This window comes from Pinus tabuliformis, chromosome 3_2 (assembly GCF_031772625.1).
Source record: "Pinus tabuliformis cultivar Carrire ecotype Pingquan chromosome 3_2, CPIR1, whole genome shotgun sequence".
Lineage (NCBI taxonomy): Eukaryota > Viridiplantae > Streptophyta > Pinopsida > Pinales > Pinaceae > Pinus > Pinus tabuliformis.
The window spans coordinates 558,145,255-558,157,490 of record NC_142302.1 but is presented as its reverse complement, the minus strand read 5'-3'; the positions used below and the strand labels follow the sequence as shown (position 1 = coordinate 558,157,490).

At 36.6% G+C, this 12,236-nt stretch overlaps 1 protein-coding gene across 1 annotated transcript in view; it reads right to left on the bottom strand.

Annotated features, from left to right (window-relative positions):
- Nucleotides 1-289: 289 nt before the first annotated feature.
- LOC149181745 (DNA mismatch repair protein MSH7-like) overlaps nt 290-12,236 on the bottom strand; it is a 113,508-nt gene continuing 101,561 nt past the window's right edge. Inside the window, exons 4-7 of the mRNA XM_089414307.1 lie at nt 1,207-1,262; nt 1,036-1,105; nt 394-489; nt 290-310 (exon numbers count right to left, since the gene is read on the bottom strand). Coding sequence (XP_089270433.1) covers nt 290-310; nt 394-489; nt 1,036-1,105; nt 1,207-1,262 — 243 coding nt within the window. The remainder of the gene's footprint in view (nt 311-393; nt 490-1,035; nt 1,106-1,206; nt 1,263-12,236) is intronic.

Here is a 12,236-nt window from a genome sequence, read left to right as displayed (position 1 = left end):
CTCGGCATTAGGTAGTTAGGGAGTATTTAAATAAAGTGGAAGACACAGTCAACTTTAACCATACCATTTTGGTTTGCTCAAAAAAAGGCATTCAGCATGTAATAGGCAGTTTTAGTTGAAACTGAAAGAAAATATCTTTCCACAGTTTTTCTTCTTCAATTACATAACAGTAAATATAAAATTTAACTTGATGTTCAGAGATTAAAACGGAAGATCCTAGCTTTATCTGATGCAAATAAAAAATATACATTTTATCAAATTATTTACAAACAATGCAATACGTTAAACATTATAAGGCATCACAGATTGCCTGTTTGAAGGCAAAATAACGTTGAATTATTTCAACAAGTTGATAATGGAAAACTACTGCTAGAAAAATTGGGATATAATTACCTCTTTAAGGGCGAGAAGATGAACAGCCTCAGGTTGAAGGATTCCATCCATCGTCGTTGATGGTGTTAAAACATGAATTAATTCTCTATTAACAGTCTGCACAGCAAATTAACTGATTAGGCAAAAACAAAAATATTTTCAAGATTGAAATGAATTTCAAGAACACCTAAAATGGCTTCCCTGCAGAAAAATATTTTGACAGTTCTCTTTATCTGAGGTTTATGTTTTGGCTCCTCTCATTCAGTGGTTCAGTTTAGAGCAATTGATTTGGCTAGAGCAATTGATTTGGCCCTCAAACAGTTTGTCACTAATGGATCTTTTATATATATATATATATATATAATTAGCTTACCCCATCTATAATTTCTAATAAGAGTATCAGACACATTTCATTATACCTTGGAAAAAGCATCTTGTTATGTAGATTTAGGCATCACAAAGCCATTCTTAACATGTCAGAAGAGTAAAATACATTTATGTTTTCCACATCATAAACAGGATATAGTTATCAAGTTACATTCATTGAAAGGCTTCTTGTGTAAAGACTATATTGCATAGCTTCTAGCTCGAAAAATTGAGAACAACATTAACTCGGTAAAAAAGTTAAGCTCATTCCAGTAATGATCTTCTGGTGTTACTTACAGCTGTCGAACCCCTCTTGGCCTTTGCCTCCTGTGCTGTTTCAATCTGTTCCATCATCCCAACCTTGTAGCTATAACAGTGCAAATTACATTTTGAATGATCTTCAAATGTAACAAATAAAAAATTGCATTCCAAACTTGAAGATTATACCACAGAATCATGCTATCTCACCCACGTGCTAGCAGCTTCTGAACAGCATCTTCGATCCCACTTTCAGGAACACCAACCTGAGTTAATATAATAAAATTTAATCAGATAAATTACAGCAATGTTCATGTTTATGCAAATAACTACAAATTTACCAACAAGAAAATTACACATCAAGTTACGGAATCCCATATTGTCTAAAATGCTACAATATTTGCACACAAGTAATAGCAAAAAGAAAAATTGTATAATCATCAATTGTAACAAAGAACAGTCTGAAAATTAGGGGCCATTCAATTTTGGATGTATTACGGAAATCATTCAAAACTAGTTTTTGGTATTATTCAAGGTGAATGCATGCAGCATACATAATAACTCCTGGACTTAATCATCATTATACAAGTATGCAAAACTATTTTTAACATCTCCAACGCACAGGTTTAAATTAGGTGAAAACATTTCATTCAACTCATGCTCTAGTCTTCCTTATTATTGTCCTGTGTTAGGAAAGGGGATTTAACTTAACAAATAAATTTGAGACTAAAAATTCACTGCAAGGGAACAACACACTATCAAATGAGTATTGTTACCGCAAAATCCAGCACCCTAGTGCAAAGCCTCACTAGGCACTCTAGGTCTAGGGCAACAAAGAAATCAGCCACCACTATCACCTTAGTGGCTTCTCCCCTACTGTTTTGTGGTCAGATATTATCCCCACAAGGGAGGCTTCTCCTGCAAGTCTCATAGGTTAGATGACTAAGGGATCTTCAGCCAAATGGCTCTCTAAGGGGCTTGCAGATTAAACACCCTAGAAGGTCTTCAATAAAGACAGGCACAAGGTGAAACAGAGATGATGGATTGGAGGAAACCACTGGCAAAGCTTAAGTGGACGAGATAAGATCAACGGATTCTCAAGTTCGTTCTTCCACTAACCACCATCAATTTATGAAATTTGTTTAAGCTTAGGGTTTCAAGAGAATGCAGATTTACAGCCTGTAAAACATTACAACAACATTGAAAATAGCATATTCAAGATATGATCAACAAAGGAGTTAAGGCTATTGAAGGCATAGTTTTAAAAACCAGAACAGGATATCGAACTCGCCTATCTAACCATGATTCGAACCAAAACTGGATCAAACCCGATTGAACGGGATTCAATAAACCAGAATTGAAAGAAATACAAAAAATAATTATTTTTTAATGAAAAATCTTATTTTTGAGATTACAAACCATGACTCCAAACCATTAGAGACAAAATATGGAAATCCTTCTCATCTATATACCATGTAAGGGTGCATAACAGTGATACGAAAATCGCAATTAAATCGAAAAATCGCGATTTTTATTTTTTACCGATATAATTGCGCGATAAATAAACGATTTTTTTTTGCGATTTTTTCTCAAAAAAAATCAGAAAAAATCGCGATTATTTGAAATAATCGCCATAACAACATAAAAATCGCGGGCCTGGCGGACAGCAAGTTTATAATAGGAAAAAACGATTTTTTTTTATTCATTTCGACAGTCAGGGGCAGCGGTGGATTGGGAGCGACCTAGGAGAAAAAAACTTGTCGATTGGGAGCTGATTCAAGGAGAAAAACGAGTCAAAAACCCTGGTGGATTTAGAGCTGAGGAGGAGAGGATCAATTTTCTCCAGCAAACCGGTATGGGCACCAAATTTATGTGTTTTGTTTTGGTTTTTTTTATGTTTTTGGTTGGGTTTGGATAACCCATTGTTTATCAAATATTTTTGAATTGATTTGATGGGGTTTTTGTTTGTTAAATTAATAAATTGTCAAAAATTCCATGTGTTTTGTCATGTTACTCATATATGTAATTTTTTTTAATTTTTGTAACTTGCAATCATTATTTTGCCATAGGTTCACCATTCAACTTCAAAGTTCAAAGTTCAAACTTCATCTTACAAATTTAAAACTCAAGAGTCAAGAGTTCAACCAAGTTACAAACATGCCAAGGAAATTGGACCCTCTGTGGGAATTTGGTGAACCTGATGGAGGGTTTGATAGAATGAATTTGAGTTGCAAGTTGTGTGGGCATCATATGTCGGGGCGGGTTTATAGATTGAAATATCACCTTACACAAATACCTGGATTTGATGTAGGGCCTTGCACAAATACAAATCCGGAAATCATCCGAAGAGCCATGAGATCATTGGAAGAATTAGAGCACGACAGAGAGGCCAAAGCAAAAATGAAGAGGCAACTAGCAAAGAGGGTGTTAGGCTCAGGTGAAGGAAGTGGCACTGGTTCTACTTCAGCATCAATATCTACAACCAACCCGGTAGCTGCCTCATCATTTTTTGTTCCTAGAACCACGCCTGGTTCACAACCATCTATCACTTCAATGCTTAAAAAAATTGAGAAAGAACAAGCTAACAAGTTGTTGGCCAAATTTCTCCTTTGGAGTGATATTCCTTTCAGCGTTGCAAGGAATAATCCATTTTTCCAGCCTGTTGTTGATGCTATTGCAACTGTTGGCCCAAGGTACAAAATCTCTCCTTATGATGACTTTAGAGGCCGGATTCTTCAAAATGAAAAAGTTGACTACACCAAAATATTGGAGGAGTTTAGGGCATCATGGGCACAAACAGGATGCACTGTGATGTTAGATGGTTGGACCGACCAAAAGGGGAGAACCCTTATAAACTTCTTGGTTAGTTGTCCCAAGGGGACAATGTTTATGAAATCTATTGATGCACCTTCACATATCAAAGATGCAAAAACTTTATCTAATTCGCTAGATGTGTTTATTTTGGAGGTGGGTGCAGAATATGTTGTCCAAGTCATAACGGACAATGCTGCAAATTATGTTGCTGCTAGCAAGATGCTTATGGAGAGGCATCGTACTTTATTTTGGACACCTTGTGCTGCACATTGTATTGATTTGATGTTGGAGGACATAGGAACAAATTCCATTGTCAAAGATATTGTTGAGTCATCAAAAAGCATTACAAAATTTATATATAATCATACATTTGTGCTTAGCTTGATGAGAAAATTCACCAACAATAAAGAGTTGGTGCGCCTCGCCATTACACGGTTCGCCACCAGTTCCATATCTCTTCAATCCCTCTTGAATTCTATGTGGGATGTGAAGAGAATGTTTCTTTCAGAGGAGTGGCGTGCTTTGACAATGAGCCACAAACCAGAGGGAGAGGCCATATGCAGATTAGTTTCATACCAGGAAGACTCTTGGGCTGGAGTGTAGGAGGTGTGCATCGTTATTGAACCTTCGGTAAAGATTCTTCAATTAGTTGATGGTGAAAAGCCCGCAATGGGCTATTTGTATGAGGCCATGGATAGGGCCAATGAATCCATTCAGGCCTACTATGATGATAAGGGAGATGAGGGGTTTCAGAAACAACTCCTCCTATGGGAAGTGATTGATGAACGATGGAACAACACACTCCATCGTCTCATTCATGTTGTAGGGATCTACCTGAACCCCGCATTTTCTTACCCATGTGGGTTCGATTTGATGCTAAAATCATGGATGGATTCTTAACATGTGTTCAGAGTGTTGTCGCGCGGATTGACACGACAACGCTCAGACCGGGGGTTGTCACTCTGATCCCCGATCTCTCCGTTTAAGCCTGTCTCCCGCGGCTAAGGGGGGTAGTCCCTGTGAGATGATGAGACCAACTGTCGACCAGTTGGTTGGGAGACACGAGATACGATATAAAAAGCACTCGATGGATTTGATTAATTAAGCAGACCAGTGCCTTAAGAGATTATTATTGCAATGATTACTCGTTAAATGATAAGAAAGATGAATCGTGAGCAGCAATCATTTGTTATCAAAAGGTATCAGCGAAATCACATGACCAAAACGATATCCGGCAACTGAAAATTTTGAAGAGATAAATGCCTTAAAACACCCCGAGAATCGCAAATCATTAACCAAATATCAATTTCGTATCTCGACTTGAAAATTTAGATCCCAGCATGAAAGATATAACATGAAAACCACTGAGACTGGCAAAAATAATTTTCCACAAAATTTTTTATATTTTTTCGATTTTTTTTTATTATTATTATTATTTTTTTATTTTTATTTTTAAACAAAAGTTAAGAAATGAAATCTAAAACTAAAAAAAAAAAAATCTTAAAGTTAATCTAAAACTAAACTATATAAAACTAAATCTAAAATCTTTTTATTTTTTATATTATAAAAATCTAAAAAGGAAAAAACCTAAAATTATAAAGCTTTAAACTCAAAATCTATTTGAAACAAAAAAAACTAAATCAAAGTCTAACTAGAGCTAAATTTAAATTCTAAAACATAAATATTTTTTGATTTTTACTTATATGAAACCATAACTAAAAGCAAAATCGCATTTCATTGGTTTTTATTTTCTTTTTATTTTTATAAAACTAAAACTAACCAAAGGTAAAGCCTACAACTAAAAGACCGAAATTTTAATTTGGAAAACTGATAAACAAAACAAAAAAAATAAACGTAAGCCGTAAGAAGATTTCGAGCTGCCAATTCGTAACCCTAGACTGATGACCATAAAACGCCAACTCGATTTACCTGCTACGCAAACGGGATCAATGTTCACCTGACAATATGCAGTTGTTGAACACGTAAGTAAACAATTCTTTGTAGTGAGAACCGGTGGCGCTTTCAGATCGATCTCTTGATACGCATTTATTGAACGCAGATAGTCCACAGTGATACGATGTGCAGGATCGAAGGAAAGAGACTGAACGCAAATAGACCAGCGCATTCAACCTGATGCCCACGCTGAGAACGCAATCTCCTATGCTGGCTTTCACGTCGATGAATGTTGAAGATGCCCTTTCGATGCGTTCATAGTTTCTTCTGTCGGCGGAAATGACTGGTTGTGCAAACGCTATCGAAGGTGACTTTTCTGAATGCAAACTGAGCGTTTTGAACACGATTTTGGAACGGGCTCCTCACCTTGCGCTTGATGCAAATCACCTGTTGGCAGCTTAAGTGAATCGTAACGTTGCAAAGTTTCAATGCCTGATAGCGTGAACCCGATGAAGCTGACGGCGGATCTTTCTGCGGCAACGTTTCAGATGGAAAGCTTATACCGGATTTATAACTGTGGTGAATGCTTTTAAAACCGTAGATTAACTATATTATTGCTGCCGCTGCAAAGTACATGGTGACCTGAAGGAATTGAAGCAGGTTTCTATTGTATGGAAATGGCGAAAATGCAGATACAATGGTGGGGAGAAAGGCAGTGAAAGATGGCCACGATTTTAGGCTATGATCCGGGCAGCCCTGACCTCCTTCTGAAAATCCTAAAAAAAAATTTACTCGTGATGAAAAACCTGTACAAGAAAAACAAAACCCTAATGAGAACTGTATAAAGCAAAATTTTGAAACCCTAGAACAGCTAATTAATTTACAGATTTGGCCCCTTAACAGCCTGATTCAGCAGTAAGCACGGAAAACATTTTAAAGAACAGAAATTTCAGATCGTCACTGTGAAGAACTTCAAAAAATCTCTCATGCAAACTTAGAAAAATAAACCGAATGATAGACCCAAGATCAAATCCAACTGGGCTCAACACAAAATGCTTGCGGGAGTTGGCTGGTTCAGCCGAGAACTTCCCCGAACGCCCACAAAATTCCTTCAGAAAATGCTTTCTGCACCGCTCAAAACAACCATCAGTAAAGAGGGCAAAAATGCTGCTAGATCTCAGAGAGTAATGGAGATACCTGCCATTACTCCAGAAACCCTAACAACACCCAAACCCTAGCAAGTGAACAAGATACCTGTGTTCACAATACTCTACAGAAAAGCTATTATTAACGGCTGAAAATAACATATGCAGAAAATTAAACAATCTCACAGCATTTCAAGAGAGTAACACCAGCAAGATATGGACCCCAAAGTCTTCTTTTATTAACCAGAAACAGATTTACAAGAGAGCTTCTTCAGTATCAAACTCACAGATCCAATTGTCTGAAATGACCACCTAAGACCCTATATAAAGGAAATGATCCCAACGGCTAGTTCGAATGATCCATGTAGAAATGATCTCGACCGTTGATGAGGATCAAGACATCTCTTGATCTCATCCGTCGATTTATTCACTTAAAATTTTTTAATTTTTTATTATTTATTATTTTATTTTATTTTTTAAAATTTTTAAATTTTTAAAATTTTATTATTATTTTTTTATTTATTTCATTTTTTAAATTTTTAAATTTTTAAATTTTTAAATTTTTTATTATTTATTATTTTATTTTATTTTTTTAAATTTTTAAATTTCTTAATTTTTATTTATTTTATTATTTTATTTCATTTTTTAAATGGATCATCAAACTAAGCCTTTGGAAACATCACCTAGGACCTAGGACTTAGGACTCACGAGGGAATTTAAAACATTTTCAACCCTCAAGACACATTTCATGATGACTTTTTACAATTTACATCTCAAGGGGACAAACCCACTTAATACAGACCCTCACAAAACACCCAGTTCTGCGACACAACTATAATCTAGCAGATCAACACACTAGGATTCTCCTAAAGTTCTAATGACAAAATCCATCCCGGCTTTGGGGTCAGGTTTGAAGGAAAACTCTGCCGATCCATGGATCGGTGAGACAAAAAACCTTCCGGGACGTAGATTACCACTAGAAAGTTAGGTCCACCTAGGCAATTCACATACACAACTCATATCTGCTAAGATTATTTACAATTAATACATGCAGACTGGGTTTACAATTAGATTGATAAAGCTGCTGATATCTGCAGGATGGCACGGAAACGCTGATCAGGTGCTGCCCCTTTTTGCAAAGAAAAAGGGGGGGGGTACTGCATGGGTAGTTGACCAGTAGTGGTCAACATCTGGCTCTACTTGGGGACATGTTGCTGCACTGTAGGAATGTGAGAATCCAGAATCTGCACCCATACAACACAGATAAAAATAAGTAGCGTCCATTCCAAAATCATCATATACATTAAGCACAATAAAGATAAAAGCTCTTCATTTATTAACTATCTAAAGCAGAAACGAAAATGCGGAAAAAACAAGGAGTAGGGTTAGAAATACGATACAAAGGATGCCCTACGGCATCAGATGTGTTCAATATAGTGCATACTGAGCATTTGCCTGCTTTCAGGCAAATCTGTCGGCTGCTTGTCGGATGTACCATGTCCAATTCTGCATAAGGTAGGACTTTTTCCTATCCGAAAATCAAGCTGCTCACGGCCGTCTGATGCATCAAATCTTCTTCTTATTTTCTTTCTCTTACGTTTTTTCTTTCTGGCAGGTTGAATTACTGATGACCTGGAACTTTCTGTTTCAAAACTATCAGATGAAGTATACGTGATATGTCTTTCTTTAGCCCGCATCTGATCTTTATCATTCTTAAATATATCCGGATCGCCCTCAATTAACCATCTTTCAATCGAATCAATGACCTCCTCATAATAAGATGGAACTTGTTGCAACAAATGAGAAGGCTCCTGATCTGTTGATGTCACCTGGTTTCTTTCATCTTCCAATTGCTGAAACCTTTGAACCTGTATTCTAATGGAATTCATCTGACTAGAGTGTTCAACCTTTACAGCATTGATTTGTCTGACATGGTGTTCTTGCATATCTTTTATTACTTTATAATTTTCTTCCTTTATGTTCATCAAGCAATGCTGTATGGAATTTATTTCTTCTTTGTGATTCGCTTGCATGTCAGCCAACTGATTATTATGATTGAACGTCATGATAGTCATTTCCTCTTCCATAGTTAGTAACTTGTTTTGCATAGAGTCAATTTCCCTATCATGATCAGCTTTCATGGTCACCATATTTTCCTCTAAGACTGACATCTTGCTATGCATGTTTCCAATTTCTGTTTCATATTTAGTTTTCATGGCCTCAATTTCTTTAGCATGGTGACTTTGCGTGACCTCAATCTCCCTGTTACGTTTTTCCAGATGGGTACATAAAGTTTTCACATCATTGACATAATTAGTTTGATTGATTTCCATATTTCTCACCAGCATCATTAGGTCTCCTATAATTTGCTTTTGCTCTTCTTTTTCATTGTCATTTGTCCCTGATTTTTCACTATCATGAACTTGATCTGCAATATTTCCAGTGGATGACACATTCTGACATGATGAATCGTCTTGGGATCTTTCAGCTGGACCTCTTATCAAATTAATTTCATTCTGTTGCACAATTTTAGAGGCAGAAGGCAAGCTGTTTGGATAACCATATCTATTTTTAAAAGCATCGACAATGTCTTCTAAAGAAGTGAAATATTCCTTTGGAAAATTGTTAAACCAATTCAAAGCATCATCTTTTAAAGAAAGGACAAATAGACGCATTTTGATATCTTCAATGTTCATGATTAAATTGAGGGGATCTACAGTATATGGTCATGATGCGAGTAAACAAGACTAGATACCTTCTAACAGCGATTGGATCACCACCCGAGAAAATAGGTAACTTAGGAATGGCATCTTCCGGAAAATCATGGAGACGTTCAGTAAAACGACATAGCTTAAATGAATAATCCATGATGAATGATAAGTGATTAAAAGGATGATAGAACTAGATACCTGCTCAAGAAAATCAAGAGATGAAAACAGTGGAGTCGCCACTTGAACAATGAATCTAATTCTAAGATCCAAAAAAGAAAATACAAGCAGATATGGGGAAGGCTTCTTGTCTGGGAAAAATGAGAAAATGGAGTCGCCACCCAAACAAGAAACACACCGAAGAGATGCTGATGAGATGACGAAAAATAAGGCAATGAAAGATCCAAATGATAACCCTGAAGGTCGAAGCTGCCAGCTCAAATGAGAGATGAGAAGATGAATGATGATTGTCGTTGAAACACCGAGAAAACAATGTCCCCGGCAACGGCGCCAAAAAATGTTGGCGTTGCCGGCTCAAACGAATGATAGACAAATGAACGATGAATGATGAAAAGATGTTGAAACACCAAGGACAAAAAAACTCCTTCCCCGGCAACGACGCCAAAAAATGTTGGCGTTGTCGGGCCAGATGAAAAGATAAAAATGAGAAGGAAGATTGTCGTAGAAACGCCGAGAAAACAATGTCCCCGACAACGGCGCCAAAAAATGTTGGCGTTGCCGGGCCAGATGAAAAGATAAAAAAGAGAAGGATGATTGTTGTTGAAACACCGAGAAAACAATGTCCCCGGCAACGGCGCCAAAAAATGTTGTCGCGCGGATTGACACGACAACGCTCAGACCGGGGGCTGTCACTCTGATCCCCGATCCCTCCGTTTAAGCCTGTCTCCCGCGGCTAAGGGGGGTAGTCCCTGTGAGATGATGAGACCAACTGTCGACCAGTTGGTTGGGAGACACGAGATACGATATAAAAAGCACTCGATGGATTTGATTAATTGAGCAGACCAGTGCCTTAAGAGATTATTATTGCAATGATTACTCGTTAAATGATAAGAAAGATGAATCGTGAACAGCAATCATTTGTCATCAAAAGGTATCAGCGAAATCACATGACCAAAACGATATCCGGCAACTGAAAATTTTGAAGAGATAAATGCCTTAAAACACCCCGAGAATCGCAAATCATTAACCAGATATCAATTTCGTATCTCGACTTGAAAATTTAGATCCCAGCATGAAAGATATAACATGAAAACCACTGAGACTGGCAAAAATAATTTTCCACAAAAATTTTTATATTTTTTCGATTTTTTTTATTTTTATTATTATTATTTTTTTTTTTTTAAACAAAAGTTAAGAAATGAAATCTAAAACTAAAAAAAAAAAATCTTAAAGTTAATCTAAAACTAAACTATATAAAACTAAATCTAAAATCTTTTTATTTTTTATATTATAAAAATCTAAAAAGGAAAAAACCTAAAATTATAAAGCTTTAAACTCAAAATCTATTTGAAACAAAAAAAACTAAATCAAAGTCTAACTAGAGCTAAATTTAAATTCTAAAACATAAATATTTTTTGATTTTTACTTATATGAAACCATAACTAAAAGCAAAATCGCATTTCATTGGTTTTTATTTTCTTTTTATTTTTATGAAACTAAAACTAACCAAAGGTAAAGCCTACAACTAAAAGACCGAAATTTTAATTTGGAAAACTGATAAACAAAACAAAAAAAAATAAACGTAAGCCGTAAGAAGACTTCGAGCTGCCAATTCGTAACCCTAGACTGATGACCATAAAACGCCAACTCATTTACCTGCTACGCAAACGGGATCAATGTTCACCTGACAATATGCAGTTGTTGAACGCGTGAGTAAACAATTCTTTGTAGTGAGAACCGGTGGCGCTTTCAGATCGATCTCTTGATACGCATTTGTTGAACGCAGATAGTCCACAGTGATACGATGTGCAGGATCGAAGGAAAGAGACTGAACGCAAATAGACCAGCGCATTCAACCTGATGCCCACGCTGAGAACGCAATCTCCTATGCTGGCTTTCACGTCGATGAATGTTGAAGATGCCCTTTCGATGCGTTCATAGTTTCTTCTGTCGGCGGAAATGACTGGTTGTGCAAACGCTATCGAAGGTGACTTTTCTGAATGCAAACTGAGTGTTTTGAACACGATTTTGGAACAGGCTCCTTACCTTGCGCTTATGCAAATCACCTGTTGGCAGCTTAAGTGAATCGTAACGTTGCAAAGTTTCAATGCCTGATAGCGTGAACCCGATGAAGCTGACGGCGGATCTTTTTGCGGCAACGTTTCAGATGGAAAGCTTATACCGGATTTATAACTGTGGTGAATGCTTTTAAAACCGTAGATTAACTATATTATTGCTGCCGCTGCAAAGTACATGGTGACCTAAAGGAATTGAAGCAGGTTTCTATTGTATGGAAATGGCGAAAATGCAGATACAATGGTGGGGAGAAAGGCAGTGAAAGATGGCCACGATTTTAGGCTATGATCCGAGCAGCCCTGATCTCCTTCTGAAAATCCTAAAAGAAAATTTACTCGTGATGAAAAACCTGTACAAGAAAAACAAAACCCTAATGAGAACTGTATAAAGCAAAATTTTGAAACCCTAGAACAGCTAATTAATT